Source organism: Ipomoea triloba, chromosome 15 (assembly GCF_003576645.1).
Source record: "Ipomoea triloba cultivar NCNSP0323 chromosome 15, ASM357664v1".
Taxonomy (NCBI): Eukaryota; Viridiplantae; Streptophyta; class Magnoliopsida; order Solanales; family Convolvulaceae; genus Ipomoea; species Ipomoea triloba.
The window spans coordinates 21,803,211-21,821,114 of record NC_044930.1 but is presented as its reverse complement, the minus strand read 5'-3'; the positions used below and the strand labels follow the sequence as shown (position 1 = coordinate 21,821,114).

General features: G+C 30.9%; 2 protein-coding genes and 1 long non-coding RNA gene across 3 annotated transcripts; 1 reads left to right on the top strand and 2 right to left on the bottom strand.

Annotated features, from left to right (window-relative positions):
• Positions 1-1,066: 1,066 nt before the first annotated feature.
• On the bottom strand, positions 1,067-2,476 carry LOC116006218. The gene is made up of 5 exons (XR_004095081.1): positions 2,369-2,476; positions 2,067-2,117; positions 1,897-1,958; positions 1,474-1,649; positions 1,067-1,203 (listed from the first exon to the last, which is right to left on the bottom strand). It is a non-coding gene; the product is annotated as an uncharacterized LOC116006218 (long non-coding RNA).
• A 4,344-nt stretch (positions 2,477-6,820) lies between these two features.
• LOC116006287 (40S ribosomal protein S15a-1) lies at positions 6,821-9,400 on the bottom strand. Its single transcript, XM_031246600.1, has 4 exons — positions 9,265-9,400; positions 8,488-8,635; positions 8,248-8,408; positions 6,821-7,156 (listed from the first exon to the last, which is right to left on the bottom strand). The coding sequence occupies exons 2-4, from the start codon at positions 8,618-8,620 to the stop codon at positions 7,058-7,060; spliced, it is 393 nt and encodes a 130-aa protein (XP_031102460.1). The 5' UTR covers positions 8,621-8,635; positions 9,265-9,400; the 3' UTR covers positions 6,821-7,057.
• A 2,422-nt stretch (positions 9,401-11,822) lies between these two features.
• On the top strand, positions 11,823-12,565 carry LOC116007699 (basic form of pathogenesis-related protein 1-like). Its single transcript, XM_031248450.1, has one exon. It carries the CDS (start codon positions 11,892-11,894, stop codon positions 12,387-12,389), a length of 498 nt encoding a protein of 165 aa, XP_031104310.1. The 5' UTR covers positions 11,823-11,891; the 3' UTR covers positions 12,390-12,565.
• Positions 12,566-17,904: the final 5,339 nt, after the last annotated feature.

The following is a 17,904-nucleotide window of genomic DNA, read 5'->3' as shown; positions in this document are numbered from 1 at the left end:
ATTTAATTATTTATTCATTTATTTTTGTTTTACACACATTAACTAAAATTAAACTTGTTCCAGATATCTAGAACAATAAGTTGTGTTTCTACGCATTGACTTAGAGAAGACTTCAACATGAATTGACAAAATTGCCCCTGTACTTAACACTTATTTGACACCTTAACTAACGGAGGACAATTTTGAGCGATAACACAAAAGTCTGGGACTACTTTATGAGACCAAAGTCGTTTAGGACAAAATTGAGAAAAACCACTATAGTCAAGGACAATTTTGAGTATTAACTCATTAAAAAAATGACTTTACGCTACACTCGCTCTGGAGCAGGTGTAGCGTAAAGTAATTAAAAAAAATGACTTTCCGCTACACCCGCTCTAGCGGGTGTAGCGGAAAGTCATACGTTTTTTTTAAAAAAAATAATATATATATATATATATATATATATATATATATATATATATATATATATATATATATATATATATATATATATATATATATATATATATATATATATATATATATATATATATATATATATATATATATATATATATATATATATATATATATATATATATATATATATATATATATATATATATATATATATATATATATATATATATATATATATATATATATATATATATATATATATATATATATATATATATATATATATATATATATATATATATATATATATATATATATATATATATATATATATATATATATATATATATATATATATATATATATATATATATATATATATATATATATATATATATATATATATATATATATATATATATATATATATACTCTCTAATATACGAAGAAAACTAAAATACGCAAACTATATCAAAATACACTACAATACAAAAAAAAAATACATATAGCTATATAAATTATTGATTCTCACATTTTCTGTTCCTTGACAAAAGCAAAGTCAATCTACAGATGACACATCTAACACAAAAGCAAGAATTTTGAAAACACTATCTTAACCTAAAGAGTAAATTATGGGTTTATTGTGCTCACGAATCATTAGCTTCATCCGGAGCATTTTGTGATTTGTATTATCCCAATGGAAGGCAAAAGCAGAGCACTATACCGAGGATCTCTTCCAACCATCTGCACAACCACTTGATCACTCTCCATTCCCATGGCCTTCATAACAACCATTATTGGAACCTACATACAAAAATCAAATTCACTTGTAAAGCTAACAATATCGGTAATAACATGAAATTACAAGACTAGGTGATTAGCAGTAGATATATATTGTCAACGCACTAGTACAAAATAACACATACACTACACCTATAAATGCCTTTCCGCTATATATATATATATATATATATATATATTCTACATAATGGAGGCAAAACAATACATTTAAAAGGACTACCATTGAGGATTAACAAATATTTGGGGACAAATGCAATATAAATCCTAAAGTACCTGTCATATATAATCACTGTATATAGCAGTAGCAAGGTTAATTCCTAAAACCCCCCAGAGCCCTAGTTGACAGCAGGAAAACAGAATCTGGAAGAATTCTTAGCATTAAATCTATCAATTTGAATTTGTCTTTCAGCTCCACCAACTTTTCCATCGATGCGTTCATATTGCCACTTCTGATAAGAGAAATAGACCATCACGTAAAATTAGCTCCTTTTTAGGAGGTAGTTCCTTCATGACATCTTGGTTGGCAAGAGAAATTGCAAGAATAATAGAATTAGATAGGCTGCAATGTCAGAGAGGAAAAGAAATTGAATATCCTACTAACATGTAGTAGTGTTTGTGTTTCCAAACAAATCAGAAGAAACCAAATAATAATAATAATAATAATTTCAAGAAAATATTTAAACAACATAAATATACCTTCTCAATGTAAGAGCGAACCATGTTTTCAATGTCATGAACAATGCTTTCTGGTTGACCCTCTATAATAGTTCAATGAAAAAAGAAAGGCCAAATATTTAGAAAAAAGAAATACAACTGAAAACACACTCCAATATTTGAAGCAAATAGGAGGAAAACTCTAAACTCACAGACAGCAACTTTAGTAAGTCCAGGAAGATCAATCAATGTCAAGTTCACAACTGCCAAAATAGAAAAGTAAGAATAACAAAACAGTAAGCTCATCACATCACATTATACTCCATAACAATTAAAACTTGATCAATTTCATTTCAAAGAGAGACAGAGGTAGAACTAAAAAGCATATTAGCCAACTCCGCAATCGATACATTAAAAAATGAAGCCAAGAGTAAAGAAATTTGGTTAACTTGAATGCAAAGCATTAGATGGCAATTGAATTGTGCCAACTCAAAAATAGAGCAAAAGATCATACCATTAGGAGAATATATACTGAGATAAATAGGAACACTTGAGATTGCTTTAGTACGGCCTGTCTCACAATCAGTTTCATCTGAAATTTCCTTCCTCACAGCAGCTGAACAATTGTTAGATGATACTTAGCATTCAAGAAAACACTGCACCTGGCCAAGGACAGAAAATGGACATGAAAGACACCTTACAACCATATCCAGCAACATATATAAAAATTGGATATGAAAGGCACCTTACTCTGTATCAATTTTCCAATAGGGTTTGAAAAGGAAGGAAACTTAGCATGCAGATTAAAAAGTCTCTATATGGATAATGGATTGAAGCAACTCCTAGAAAGTTGTTTGAGAAGTATTGAAGAAGAAGGGGTATCAGTCACAATCAAATCATTCATAATTTTTATAAGCAATCTTTCCATTTTTATAGTGTATATATAGATGACAGTGTAGAATATGAGACACCTACAAAAGCCTAATGCTAAGCTGTAAATATTATTTTAGTATTTACAATTGTAGTATAGGAATTGTATTGTTTTAATATTATTCTTTTGTTTTAATACTATTCTATTATTTTAATTGTTTTAATGTACAATATTTTGGGTGGGAAGGAAGATTTCGTTTTGGAGGATTTTGTTTTTATAATAATAATAATAATAATAATAATAATAATAATAATAAAGATAATAAAGATAAAGATTTCAATCATTATTAATAAGTAGAATTGTATTATGGATAAAAAAAGTATATGTACTGTAATTTAAATTATTAAAGTATAATTTCAATCATTATTAATAAGTAGAATTGTATTATGGATAAAAAATTATATGTACTGTAATTTAAATTATTAAAGTGTTTGGGCTGGAAGTTGTAAAAGTAAGATTTTTTTTATTAGTATAGATATAGATTGTATTAGGAATAGGAAAGTAGAAAAGAATATAGTTTATTAGAAATTGTTTTCTCATATTTTAATTTACAATTGTAATACGAATAAATTACCCTATTTTATAATATTATGCAAATCTTAATAGTATATGTTTTGGGTGGAAAGTTAAAATGTAGGATTTTGTTTTTATAGATAGTATAGATATACAACACTGACGGAACCACCGTGGGGGCAGTGGGAGCCCCACTCACCCCACCCCCACCCAATATATAGCCTTTGTATGTATATATGTATATATAGGCCCTGTTTGGTAAATGGTTGTTGACTGTTTGGGTTAGAAGGTATGATTTGTTGATAATATTAGCTGATTGTAGAAAGTTGTTTGATAAATTAGCTGTTAGCTGATAGCTGTTTGGTATAATTTTTTTTCTCAAAAAGCTAAATGAAAAGGTTGATTTGAGTAGCCTTTTAAATTTTAGCATTTTGGAGTTAAAAAAGCTTATTAACCAAACAACTAATAGTGGTCAAATAAGCCAAAATTGACTGATAGGCTGATTATTTACCAAACAGAGCCATAGTACATGTTTTATATATAAATATATGAAAAAGAAAGTTAACATCAAAGCTTGTAGAGTTGGTAGGCCTTCTGTTTTGTTTAGAAAATGGGTACATATAGCTTTCTTCATTGCTTTTTTAATATATATATATATATTAATGATAAGATGTATAATTTATAATGTGTTTTCTATTTGACTTAATTTATCTATTTTTTGCCTATATCAAACAACATTTTTGAACCTTGTGGCACTCGGTTTATACTCCCACATGGAAAAGAGTGAGTTCGAGCCTCAATGGAGGCGACTGTTGATGACTCTTTGTGCTTCAATAGGTTGAGAAAGTAGTTATGAACATATATTACACTATAACAGAGTCAGTAGTACTCTTCGCCCCCCTCAATAGAAAACTCTTTGTGCTTCATCAATAGGTTGAGAAAGTAGTTATGAACATATATTACACTATAACAGAGTCAGTAGTACTCTTCGCCCCCCTCAACAGAAATCCTGGATACGTTACTGTCTATATAGAAGTATAGATAGATAGAGAAATCCTGGATACGTTACTGTCTATATAGAAGTATAGATAGATAGATTCATCTGCGTGTATATATGCGCTAGCTAGCTAGTATCTTATCGATTCTGGTATCTGCACTTTAGGCTTTAATTCGTGAATTACTATCTATTACTCCGTAAAATACTTTTAGAGCATGTTGAATTTGGTATTTTAACTCTTTAATTGTTTCAAATTTATTAGATGTTTTAAACTTTTAATCATGCATAATTTTTATATACTATAGAGTTTGAGATGAAATGGGAATACAGTCTAGTTTGAGATGGAGTGGGAGTCTGGTTTGAGATGATGTGAGAGTTTAGTTTGAGATGAAGTGGGAGTCTCACATTCTCATCACCACTATAAATAAAGGCATTATATTCATCTCAATTCTCATCACCACTATAAATAAAGGCATTATATTCATCTCATTCCCAATCACCATTGAAAGCTCTAAAGAAGCATCATCGATCTTGAATTTAATATTCCTAGCCACTTGAATTCCAGAACATTCGAACGGTATTTTTTTTCATTATTTGGGGAAACTGAATCATATATCTAATTTTTTTTTTCATTATTTGGGGAAACTGAATCATATATCTAATTAAATATTTTGACAAACTTACCGAAGTATATGCTATAGCCAACTAAATAAACTATTTCGGTCGATTATATCGGCTATCGAAAAATCGAAATCTACGCCAACACACAGTATGAACTTACAATTATATTGTACAAAAGTTTACATAAAATATTTCAAACACACTGTACACAAATTTACAATAACACATATATATACAAACATAAAGGATGGGGTGGGAGAAGGGGGCAGCTGCTCCCATAGTGGCTCCGTCTATATATATATATATATATATATATATATATAGGAAGAGGGTTTGGGTGAGAAGAAAGCCGCAGGTGAGAAATGAAAAAGAATCTCAGCTCTAAATAAAAAATATCGCGATTTACGAACTTCAATAATGTGCACTGTGCACAACAATGTGCTCTGAAAGAAGCGATAAAGTGTACTAGAAGGCAAAACATTCGCACTGGAGGAACAAAAATGTCAAACAATTATTGAAAAAAATAAATTTAATATAGGATCTTCAACACAAATCATAAGCGACCATATTAGTAATTAGTGATCAAGATTTAATTGATCTTTTAAAAAAAGTTCGCCATCTAAAATTTAAAAAATGTTCTAGAAGGCACAACAATGTGCACTCTACGACAAACAATATTCACTACGAAGGTACAACATTGTAGTTTGGAAGGCATAACAATCTGCTCTGTATGGCATAACAATGTGCACTGGAAGAAGGAACAATGTGAATTGCAAGGCAAAAAAATTAACTTACACAAAGTTATAATAATGCCACCAATTTTTTGAAAAAAAAAAATCTCCAATTTGTACCTTTGATCTGGACTCAATCTACGAATATAATTACATCATATTTCTCAGACACACGGATATTAGTTTAATTACAATTAAGCATGAGCCTTTGGATTTTTTTTATAATAATTACAATTAATTCATTCTGATATGGAAGAGGAAAAAAAAAAGTAAAGGCGATATAGTGAAAATGAATATTTTTGGTATAAAAGTATAATTGCATAGATGTTAGTATAATTGCCTAATAATTATTATGGTAATTAAACTAAACATGGGTCGTTGGATATACTTTTATAATAATTAGAAAATATAATTACATAAATCATATTACATATCGATTTTTTAAAGATAATTGCAGAAAAACAAGTTATATATTATTCAATTAATTGAGTGATACTTTTGCACAAATAAATATACAATTTCAAATATTAGAATTGTTTATAATTTCATCTTTAATTTTATTATTTTCATCCCTGCATCACACGGGTAATTAGGCAATTATTTGCTCAAATTCAAGAAAGATAACATCAAAAAACATATTCGATTCAACACATTTCATCTGCACTATATAATATTCGTTGTTATAATTTATATAATTGTATATTGAACAAATCCATTTCCTACGACGCACGAGTGAAAATACTAATTTGTTTAAAACAAAATGTAATATAAAATGTTGAAGGGGTACTTATAAAATTCCTATCTCGAGGATCCGTGACATTCACGTTTCTCTTCGTTTTGGCTTGTGCTTTTTAAATCTCATAGTTATCAGTGATATCATAAAAATTTTCTGTTTTCTAATAATCATATTCGTACTTTAAACTCCTAAATATATGTGGGATTATTTAAAGGTCTTAAAACTTTCTCGTACATCTACCCTTGTAGAACCTTTTAGAAAAGGTTCCAGATTAGGCAAAGAGAGTCGAAGATGAGATGTAAATGGCCAACGGGGTTATGGCATTTCTGTTGGCCATTCGAGAAGGAAGATAAAATGCACTAAAGATACACAAAAGTATATGCTCAAGAAGATACCCTTATTCCCACCAAAACAAAAGCTTTGCATTCAAATATCACTAAAGAGAAGCACACAACGAGTATACATAAATGGTGTGTAAAATTGCATCTGCTACATAGAAATGGACACTACATTCTGCTAAATGTATTAGTCAATAACATTGTTCCAAAATGAAATAAAGGCAACAAGCTCTATTCAAATTGCAGGGAAAGCAAAGTTAAAATCAAACATATAGAAGGTATAAAGCAGAAATACATGACAAAAAACGACACCGATCATTCTCGTCAACAAGAAACTTAGTAAAAGAAGCCAAGAACTTTTCCTCCGGCATTTTTTCTCCTGGCTTCCTCGTGGTCCATGATACCGGCAGATGTAGTCAGCACAATGTATCCAAACTGAAAATTCATAAAATAGAATGTGTAAACAAACACACCAAAATCCAAAATAGCTTTTACATCATTATAATTACACATAAAAGTAAGAGTTAATTCTATTTTTAGTCCTAGATTTATAAGTGTCAGTCCACTTTTAGTCCTTTTTTATCTAATCATCCTCATTTGGTCCTAGTATTATTGTGGCATGACCATTTTTGGTCCTTCGTCAACAAAATCATTGAAATGCAGTTAAATACAAGGACATTTCGATCTTTTCTATAAAAAGTAGGTTGACCTACTATATTTTTTATATTTATTTCTTTGAAAAAATTCATAATTAAAGACCGAAATATCCTTTTATTTAACAAAATTTAAACTGTTTTGTTGATAGAACTGAAAATAGTCATGCTACAATAGTACTATGACTAAAAGTGGATGTTTTGAAAAAAAAATGTCTAAAAGTGGACTGACACCTATATATCAAGACAAAAAATGAAATTAAAGCTAAAAGTAATGTACTTCTCATTGCCAAACCCAAGAGGTAATTGCAGAGTTCTGCACCCTAAGGTGATAGGATATGAGATTGACCCTTTTGAAGGAGGGACTCAACTGCTCATCAACAAAGAAATCTTCATTTTGTGACAATTGCTACCACTTGGGTTTTGCAAATATTCAGTGATTTGCCCCAAATTCAACGTGGGAAAAAAATGATAGAAGTACAAATTGATTAATACAGTCTAGACAATCAGATCAAATATACTTGAAAACAAACAATAAATTTATTTGGAGAAAAACCCAAAGGGCTCCCTTTCAGTGTAAAATACAAATCAAGAAACTCAGACATGACTCATGAGCTCAAAATCAAGGAAACTGGAATGCATTTTTCAGAACATAAAATCCATACCAACAATATAAAGCTTTATGAGATAAACAATTTTGAGATCTGTTAGTTTCATATGAGTGACAAAGAATGTGTACCAACATTAATCCTTTGACAAGTACATTACCACAACCCAATGCTCGTCTTGGCCAAAAACAATTAACAGTATGAATCAAGAAAGATCAAAAGTAAACATCTCCAAGTGAAAATATTAATTGAGAGTGTATGATACCTGTCTTGATGGAAGCAACCTTGCAGTCCATCCTTCGATGTCCTTGACACCAATGTCAAAACGAGGACTAATTACACCACACTTGTTTAACCTCCCATTCAACTCAACGACAATTTTACCAGCTCTGTGATCATCCACATACTCAAACTCCCCAATGTATCCTGCAAGACATTCAAGAGTAAGCAAACCAAGACCACCAAACCCATAACAGCAATTGTTCACACAATGAAACAAGCATACCATGCTTCTGCATCACCAGAAGAAACTTGACAATCACTTTTGAGGAAGGCCTAATCATGACCTGTCTCTTTCCCCTCTTCTCAGCATTGTACATGCTCTTCAGAGCATCATTCAACACACTAACTCTCACCATTTTTTAGCAAAGATTCTATATCAAAACCCAAAAAAAAAAGTTTTTTTTTCTCAATAACTGGAAACAAACTGAAATTCAAACAAAAAAGTTGGATTACACAGTAGATAGCAACATATTTCACAAAACTAAAAGGGACAAAGTTATATACTAAAGATCTATGACCCGAAAAAACATAATGCATATGCTATTGCAGCTAAAAATCAACTCTCTAAAGAAAGGGCACCGATATGATTCACGAAAGCAATTGAAGAAACAATCAAACAAAAGATTCGCAAAATGCTGGGCGCATACTACGTCGAAAATCGGAAAATTTATAAGAAAATCCCAGGACAACTTATCCGAACACTGACTCGGAAAACCAACACACACAACAAACAGGGTAGGTATGAGAATAGTGCATCAGTAATCAGAAGCAAAATATGTTTCCATTATTTCTTCTAACTTCTGGATGATTCCAGTGAGGAAAACAAGAAAAAATCACATTACAGCGAGCATAAAATGGTAAACATGAAAATGGTGAAGATGAAAATATATGCAAATGATCTCCTAAACTGAACGAGAAGAGATTGCCTCTGGGATTTCTTTCCAACATCAATGATCAACAGCAAATGGAAAGAAACAACTTCAAGTAGTATCGTTGTTACCTTCCTTTAGGTTCTTCAGCAAACCAGATGGTTTTGTGGTTGTGGAATGGTCGAATGAAGAAGCAGAAGGCAGAACCGATCCCCGCAGAAGCAGAAGGTGAGGGATTCCCAGGGAATGAATGGATTAGGGCTTAAGGGGATTTGTGTTTACTGTTTTGTGTTAATTGGGCTTTTGGATATTATGGATGGGTATGGGCTATTGCGCATTGGCAAAATGAAATCCCTGTATTGATTCATTGGATTTGGAGATTATGCATGGATATGGGCTATTGCCCATTGGGCAAATTATGCTATGGACCCGGGTTCACCTTGCAAGGTAGACCCAAGTCAACGTTCATAATTTTATAACTCTATGTCCACAATTTTAGAACTCTATATTGACAATTTATATATATAATTTTATAACTCTATGTTTACAATTTTAGAACTTTATGTTCACAATTTATATATGTAATTTTAAAACTCTATGTTCACAATATAAAATTATGAAATTGTGAACATAAAGTTATAAAATTGTGAATATGGAGCTATGAAATTGTGAACATGGAATTATGAAATTGTGAACATTGAATTATGAAATTGTGAACATTGAATTATAAAACTGTGAACATGGAGTTATGAAAATGTGAATATGGAGTTATAAAATTATGAACATGGAGTTATAAAATTGTGAACATAGACCCGGGTCCACCTTGCAAGTTGGACTTGGGTACATGGCATAAACTTTCAATCAAAACCTCTTATTAATGAGAATAAATCAACCATGGAGGTGGGAATGGATAAAAAAATACATAATGTAAATACATTTGCCTTCATGCTACTAAGCCACGATCCAATAGATAATCCATCAATTGTACCCCACTGAAGTCTCATGAAGAAATGAATCAAAATAAATTACCATAAGGCCACATTGCAAATACAAAATTTAATTAGTATAAATTTAGTTGCTGCTAAAAGAGTAGATTTGAAGGTTCATAAATTCGTGGAAAATGATAAAATCAATGTTCTACTGTCGTTAAATGTAGTCATGTGCGCTTCCGATCATATTTAAAATAGGGGATTAAGTTCATTTTTTTTTTTTTATAAATTCACTGGGTTTTTCTCCGTCCATTAAACGGTCCGAGTCCATTCATATTTGCTCCGAGATGCCGACACACGAGCTGGCCCAAGGGAATCGTCACTTGTGGAAATCAAACCTGAATTTTCCTCAAATTCTTCCCACAAAAAGAGCTCACTTGTCACTTGAGATACTCCATTGGGTTAGGGGATTAAGATCATGCTTGACTTCTAAACTCACCAAAATTCTCTTTTTGCCATTAAGAAGCCAAATATTCTTCTCTACTCATGATAAAATTAAAAGTTGAGCATACACTCCTCATCTATTGTGTCACTCAAAAAAACCTTTCATTAGGAAACTTTCACCATTTTTTAGTACTTCATAAGTCATGAGATAGCAGATTTAAGCTCAAACTAAACTAGAAGAATATAATATGTTGAAGCAGCTGTTCAATCTCTCTAATAGCTTCAATATAGCCCCTAAAATGGAAGTGCATGTGTTATATTGATCATAAAAAAGTAATAGAACTAGAAAAGTAGCAAGATCCTGTTAATAGTAAATTCAGTCAAATGGTGTCCTTTTATTTATTTTTAGTTCAAAAACTCTCTCAGAGTTTGCAGAAACGAAAAGAACCTCACAAAGTTCCTAAAGAATTTGATCCACCAACAGGTATGACATAGGGCTTTCTCCCTTCGTGCAACAATTTTTCATACGTGTCACTCCAAAATTTACAATGGCCGACCTTTGACTCAGTGTTATAAAGCAGACACTAATTTGTATATCACCTTATCCCAAAAAAAATGGTAAACCTTAAAATTTTACACATTTTGATGAAGACAGCCAGCAGACAGGTACCATAACATACAGTATAATTAAATTAAAGTAGAAGAAATATGTTTCTAAGCCATTTTCTATCCAAATTTCTAGACAAAGTGCTACTTATGCTAATCTTGAATCCAAATGAATTGGGACTGGGGAAACCTTATTATCTGTAGAAATTAAGAGACATTGATTCCCTATGGATGTGATAATGATGTGGCATTTACTTCCACCACTTAATAGTGCCATAATGAAATGAAAAATGTTAGTTACAAATCGTCCATATATATGATCACACACAAACATATACGCGTTTCAAACTCAACAAGCTAAAAATTAAAATATTATAAAGAAAATTCTTTGGCAAGTCTATGATTGTTTGCTATACACTTTTTGTGTATTTTTTGTAAAATTTTAAAATTTATTCACCCCTTCCATTCTAGTCATTTACTTGTCATCACCGGAACCAATTTTTCTCAATCTACCTAACTTTCTTCCTATAGATAGTCAACCTAGAAATATTTGTGTTTCCTTATTAAATGCATTGATGAATATTTGTGAGGTGATCATTATTCTTGTATTTGTAAGCCATAGAAATTATTAAAAGCAATCCATTCTTTTAGGATACATACACTCATATAAATACCATAGAACCAATGACCATTATATTGCATCTCTGCAGATAGACTACATTTTTCCATTTCCTCTTACTTTTCCTTTTTATTGCATTGCAAATCACAATAAAAAGGAAATGGAGTTTTCTTTTCTGCAGATCTCCATCGCCATAATTGCCTTAGCCGCCATTACCCATACATCTTTCGGACAGGCCGCCTGTGATTCTGATTGCATTAAAGGGTTTGTTGCTGCACATAACGCGGCCCGAGAAACTGTTGGCGCTCCACTAGTTAAGTGGAACTCCACCTTAGCAGACTTTGCTGAATCTTATGCCACCAAGAGGTCCGCTGACTGTGCGGCGCAGCACTCACAAGGACCGTATGGAGAAAACATCGCGATGGCCTCTGCTGAATTGTCTCCGGCGGATTCCGTGAAGTTGTGGATGGATGAGAAGCAATACTATGACAACACGTCAAATTCTTGCACCGGCGGAGAGTGCCACCATTACACGCAGGTGGTTTGGCGCAACACTGCGAGTATTGGCTGTGCTAGGGCTACGTGCAAAACTGGTTGGATGTTTGTCACCTGCAACTATTACCCTCCGGGCAACTATGTGGGTGAACGTCCATTTTAAAGACAATTTTCTTTCTTGATTAGTATGATCTTGTGAAATGCAACAGTGCATTATACAAAAAATATAAATATTTAAAAACTACAATATTATCACTAGCTAATGTATTATCATGAAACAAATATGTTTTATGCATGGTTGTTGATTTAATATAATTCAATTTTGAACTTTTTCTTTTACTTCTGACTAGCTATACTTGATTTTTTTCTGGGTTCATGTATAATACAAGAACACTCTTTCATATTCTGCACTCAATTAACTACTTAATTTATGGCGTTAAGATTAAGTAACTTTTGCCTATCAATTTGATAAGAGATTATGGAAATAATGGCTAAGAAAAGAAGGGCAATTTGATATAAGAGATTATGATTGACTATTGCAATGTTAAGAAATGGTGAAGAAAAGAAGGGAATTGACATAGATCAAGTTTAATTTGTTTTTATTAAGGCGAGTCATTGGCCTGTGGGAATAGGCACCACTCCAAAATGTCTCTTTATAGAATTGAAGAAACACTAAACCTTGCTAGTAAAGATTTATTAAGCACAATTGTTGGTCACATTCAAAACTTCAAAGTTGGTCTTTCAGACGTCATATCATCATACCAGGTGATATCAAAACTTGATTAAAATGTGTCTTGTTTGCCTCATATAAAACATCAATTCCTTGTCAAGTCACCTAAGCACAATTTTTTTTTTTTAAAACAGACCTAAGCACAATTAATCAAACTAAAAGAGTATTTAGGACACTTTATCACACATGTATGTTGTTGAATTGATTAACCATAAGATCTGATACAAACATTATTACAAAATGAACAAAAAAAAAAAAAATTCTAACATTAGCTAGGAATCTTATTTATTATTCTGTTTTTTTTTTTTGAGAAATTTATTATTCTGTTTTAATTCTAAAGTAATCCTTTTTCTGTTGTAGCCCACAATTAAGATGATTAGTGATTGTGGGTTTACCTCATCAACTAAAAAATGGATCAGATATATTTTCCTTCTCCTTTACGTCTTGACATGATTGAAATATCTCTACGTTTTCATTTTTGATAGGAGGCACCAGGAGCACACAGACCCTAGACGTGGAATTGTTATACTATGGATTAATGGCAATTGTTATACTATGGATTAATGTTCACCTTGTATTGTGGATTCTGGTTCAGGATTAAACTTGCCATGAATCGGCTAGGAAAAACTGGGCATGGGCTTCACCGGGATTAGCTTGAACCTCATCCCAAGCAAATATGGCATAATTAAGTTACTCACTCTATTTTACTCTTATTAAATTAAATAAATTAGTAGCTACAACAAAATGATACATATGTATTTCTTTAACATAAAATTATGTGTCTACAATGCTTTTTTTTTTTTTTAAAAAAATTATTCATCTTTTCAAAAAAAATTATTCATTATCAATAAATTAAATTAAATAAGATAAATAATTTCATTAGTTATATTGTCTTTACTTCTCTCTAAATGCAAAGATTATATTCTTTACATTCAAATTCATCAATTGATATTCATTACATTGTCTATTATCTTCTTTTTACACTATCTTGTAATTAAATATCAAAGTTATAATACAAAATAATGTTATATATTTATTTATCAAGTATTTTATTAATACCATGAAAAAAATAGTTTGAAGCTAATTATAGTAACTACTTGGGGGATTGGTTGACAAAGAGAGTATTCAAATAACCCAACAAATTGAAGTGGAATCAGTCTATTTTACTCTTATTGAATTAATTAAATAAAGGGAAAATTGTAATTTATGCCCCTGCATAATATGTCAATTATCAATGTCACCCATGAATTATTAGTGGTGTAAATGTTGTCCCTCAATTTTTAAAACGGTATGTATATTTCCCTTCCCGTACCATGCGGGAGGGGCAATATACGTACCATTTTGACAATTGAGTGGCAACATTTACACTTGGGAGGGGCAATATATGTATTGTTTTGAAAATTGAGGGATAATATTTACACCACTAATAATTAAGGGGTGGCATTGATAATTGACATATTATAGAGGGACATAATTAAATTACAATATTTTCTTAAATAAATTAGTAGTTACAGCAAAAAAAAAAAAAAAAACAATACATATACATTTTCTTTAATTTGGAATTATGTGTCTATAATGCTTTACTTAAAACAAAAAAGAGTACTCATTATCAATAAATTAAATAAGAAAAAAAATTTCATTATTAGTTATATTATCTTTATTTCCTCTAATGCAAAGATTCTTTACATTCAAATTCGTCAATTGATAATCATTACATTGTCCCATTTCACGGTAACTTCAAAGAAAAATAAATGGATGGAGGACTATTAGTGGTAGCTTTTAAAAAATTGAAGAACTTATATTGGTAGCTAGGTTTGTAAGTTTAGGACCAAAGCTGGTAGCTCTTCAGCAAACTCAGAAGACCTTTAGTAGAATTTACTCTTACTAAAAAGTCCGTAGCCGCTACTTGAAGGTTGAAAGTGCACTGTAGGTGATGTTTACTTTATGACCTAGTTGGTAAAAGATTATAAAAAGATAAATCTATTCTAGGTTGGTCAGTTATGAGGACAACCCTAGCCAAATTGGTTGAGCGCTAGGTAATCACAAAGTTTCAAATTTAATTTCTAGTGAATGGTTGAAAGCGGTCTACTGATGTTCTTAGCTAATTTGAGTTGGTTTGTAATGTGCTATATATACATACATGTATTTATGTATGCATAAAAATTCAATATATATACCGGTACGTCATGTACAGATATACTATGCGACTAAGGGCATCCTCATTAGTGGATCATGATGTGATTTTTGAGGAAGCATGGTCGATCGATGTGAGGGAGAGAGGAGATGAGAGAAACTTTTGGGTCTTTGGGAGGAGAGGTTTTTGGACTAAGCAAGTGGGGCACGCATGGAGGAGAGAGGGAGCGCCTGTTCGCATGTTCAACCCGCCCAGCGAATGGGTATATAAGAGCTTCTGTTTCTTTTCTTATTATTATTATTTTGATCAGAATTGCTTTTTTTTTTTTTTTTTTTTTAATATTCCTTCCAATATTCACTTTCATACCCACACCTACAAAAACTTCTCAAAAATTACAACGTAACTATTGAAGATGCTCTAAGCATGTAAAATCAAAACGATTTGTTCTCTAGTATCTTATACATCATCCCTAGCTACCCTACATAATGGCATGCCAAAAGTTCAAGTAGTGATTGACCATAAATTTGAAAGTTTCCCAGAAATGGCAACAAGATAAAACCACCCATTCTGATTTCATCATGTTAGTTTATTTGAATTGGATTTGAGATTCACATGCATTTCTAGCAGTGGTCATATGATATGGTTGTAAGTGGGTGCCAACCAAATTTTTTTTTTTTTATATAACAAATAAGAAATGAGCTCATAATCTAAAATCTAAAAATTATGTAAAAGTCATTGATGGTATGATTTTAATAGGAATAAAAAGCATGTAACTGTAATAAGTTGGATTCATAATTTGTATCTTGTATTAACTTTTTGTGTGCTTACAAATTCTTTCTAATTTTACATTTATTTCAGTCTGGTAAGATTTTAACAAAAAAAAATGTGTATTAATAATTCGTATCTTGTGTTTAACTACTCGTATGCTTACAAATTCTTTCTAGTTATACTCCTTCTCCTCCTCTTCTTTTTTTTTTTCAATTTACATTGCTAAGGTCATTTGATACGTACGTTAGTTAATGAAATAAATGAAATAACTTGCATGTTGTGTTTATTTTGTTTTACACTAGCTTATAAATCCTTTCAAATTGTATATATCTTCTTTGCTACCTTCTTGATATATTGACTATTTCTATTGTCTTTTTTTTTTTTTTTATCAGCTATCAGCCATTTGCCAAACACTCCTAATATATTTGATCTAAATCCTAAATATAGCCAATGTGTAGAGTAGGGTATGCACTTCAATTCTCTAATCATATAGGATTGAAGGTCAATATATCTTTATCGATCCTTCTTGAAGTTATAGAATCAAGTTATGCCCAAAGATTACTTGAATTTGTGTGATAGTTTAATTTGTGTTCTCCATTTCTGGGTTTTTAGTAAATAGCTAAAATATTATGTGAGTGCACATCAAATCTCAAAATGATCTCAAAAAGGTTTGCACTTGTGTACACCTGTACCATAGACGTAATATTTGAGTGTTCGAATATTTTGTAATAACCCATTGTATCTAATGAAATTGATGCTGCAACACTCTTAACACTCTGGAAAAACGAATCAATTTTAAGGAATGTGTGTTTCACATATCTTGGATTAATCGTTTACTGTACCATTTTTTGAGGAACTTTTATTTTGATTTTTTTGTTAAAATTCCTTACACTCCAGTTAACCCCCGTTAACTGAACTATATACATAAAAGGGACGAATGGAGTATTATTTGAGGGGTGGGGGTATTGGTTCTTCATATTGATGGTTTCTTAATTAGAAATAACTTTTGAAATATTACACATTTGATCTAAAATAAAAAATAACATACATGCCATAGTGTAATATTTATATTTTCTTATAAGAATATGTGTTATATGTGTTACTTGTACATATAAGCATATATTAAAATATACACACTAAACTAGCTGCATATTTTATAACAAGTATGTTGAGACTTCAATTCACTTTAGTATGCCTAATAAAGCGACCAAGAATGAAGAGCATTGCGGTGACATATATGATAAATATAATTTTTCTATACAAAGGGAAGGAAAATAAAAAAGAGATTATATGGTTTCTACTACATGTCGCTATTCCAACAAGGTTAATAGAAAGTAGGAGTTTTTAATTAAGGATCCGTTTGAAGGCTTAAGTGAATGAAGGCCAAGTGGCAAAGCTACAAATAGCTTGCAATTTAGTGTGGAGTTTTGCACACGTTAACTTCTCTATGGATGTGTTTAATGGAGCAATTTCCGTTTCGATTAATTAAGATCGATTAATAAGAGTTAATTTCACAAGAGGTCCCTTGTCTTTGGTCACAATTTTAAATTTAATTTTAAACTATTGTTTTTGACGTTTAACATTCAAGACTATTATATTTTGGACAATTTTAGTCATTCTCATGACTTTTCCTATTTTTAGTAAGGGCATTTTTGTCTCTTCATATTTTTCTTTTGTTATTTTTTTTTTCAATTTCACCGCTTTAGTTGGTTTAGGACTTTACTAAAATCCGGTTGAAAAATATGATTACTAAAAAGCAGAGGTGACCTAAAGTCCTAAACCAATTAAACTGGTTGAAACCAGAAAAGTAACAAAAGAAAAATATGAAAGACAAAAATGCCCTTACTAAAAATAGGAAAAGTCATGAGAAAGACTAAAAGTGTCCAAAAAAAAATAATAGTGTGAGTTGTTAAATGGAAAAAACGATAGTGAGACTAAATTTGAAATTGTCACCAAAGGCAAGAGATCTCGGGTGGAATTAACTCGATAAATAAATAAAATTTAATTAATGGCAAATTAAATAAAATCAAGAACTAGAAGTAAATA

Excerpts from the sequence above, each read along its gene's own strand:
- LOC116007699 (XM_031248450.1), top strand. The coding sequence starts at position 11,892 with ATGGAGTTTTCTTTTCTGCAGATCTCCATCGCCATAATTGCCTTAGCC.
- LOC116006287 (XM_031246600.1), bottom strand. The coding sequence starts at position 8,620 with ATGGTGAGAGTTAGTGTGTTGAATGATGCTCTGAAGAGCATGTACAAT. Across the intron at positions 8,409-8,487 it reads TCTGGTGATGCAGAAGCATG|GATACATTGGGGAGTTTGAG; the intron begins GTATGCTTGTTT and ends AATGTCTTGCAG. Across the intron at positions 7,157-8,247 it reads GGTTGCTTCCATCAAGACAG|TTTGGATACATTGTGCTGAC; the intron begins GTATCATACACT and ends ATGAATTTTCAG.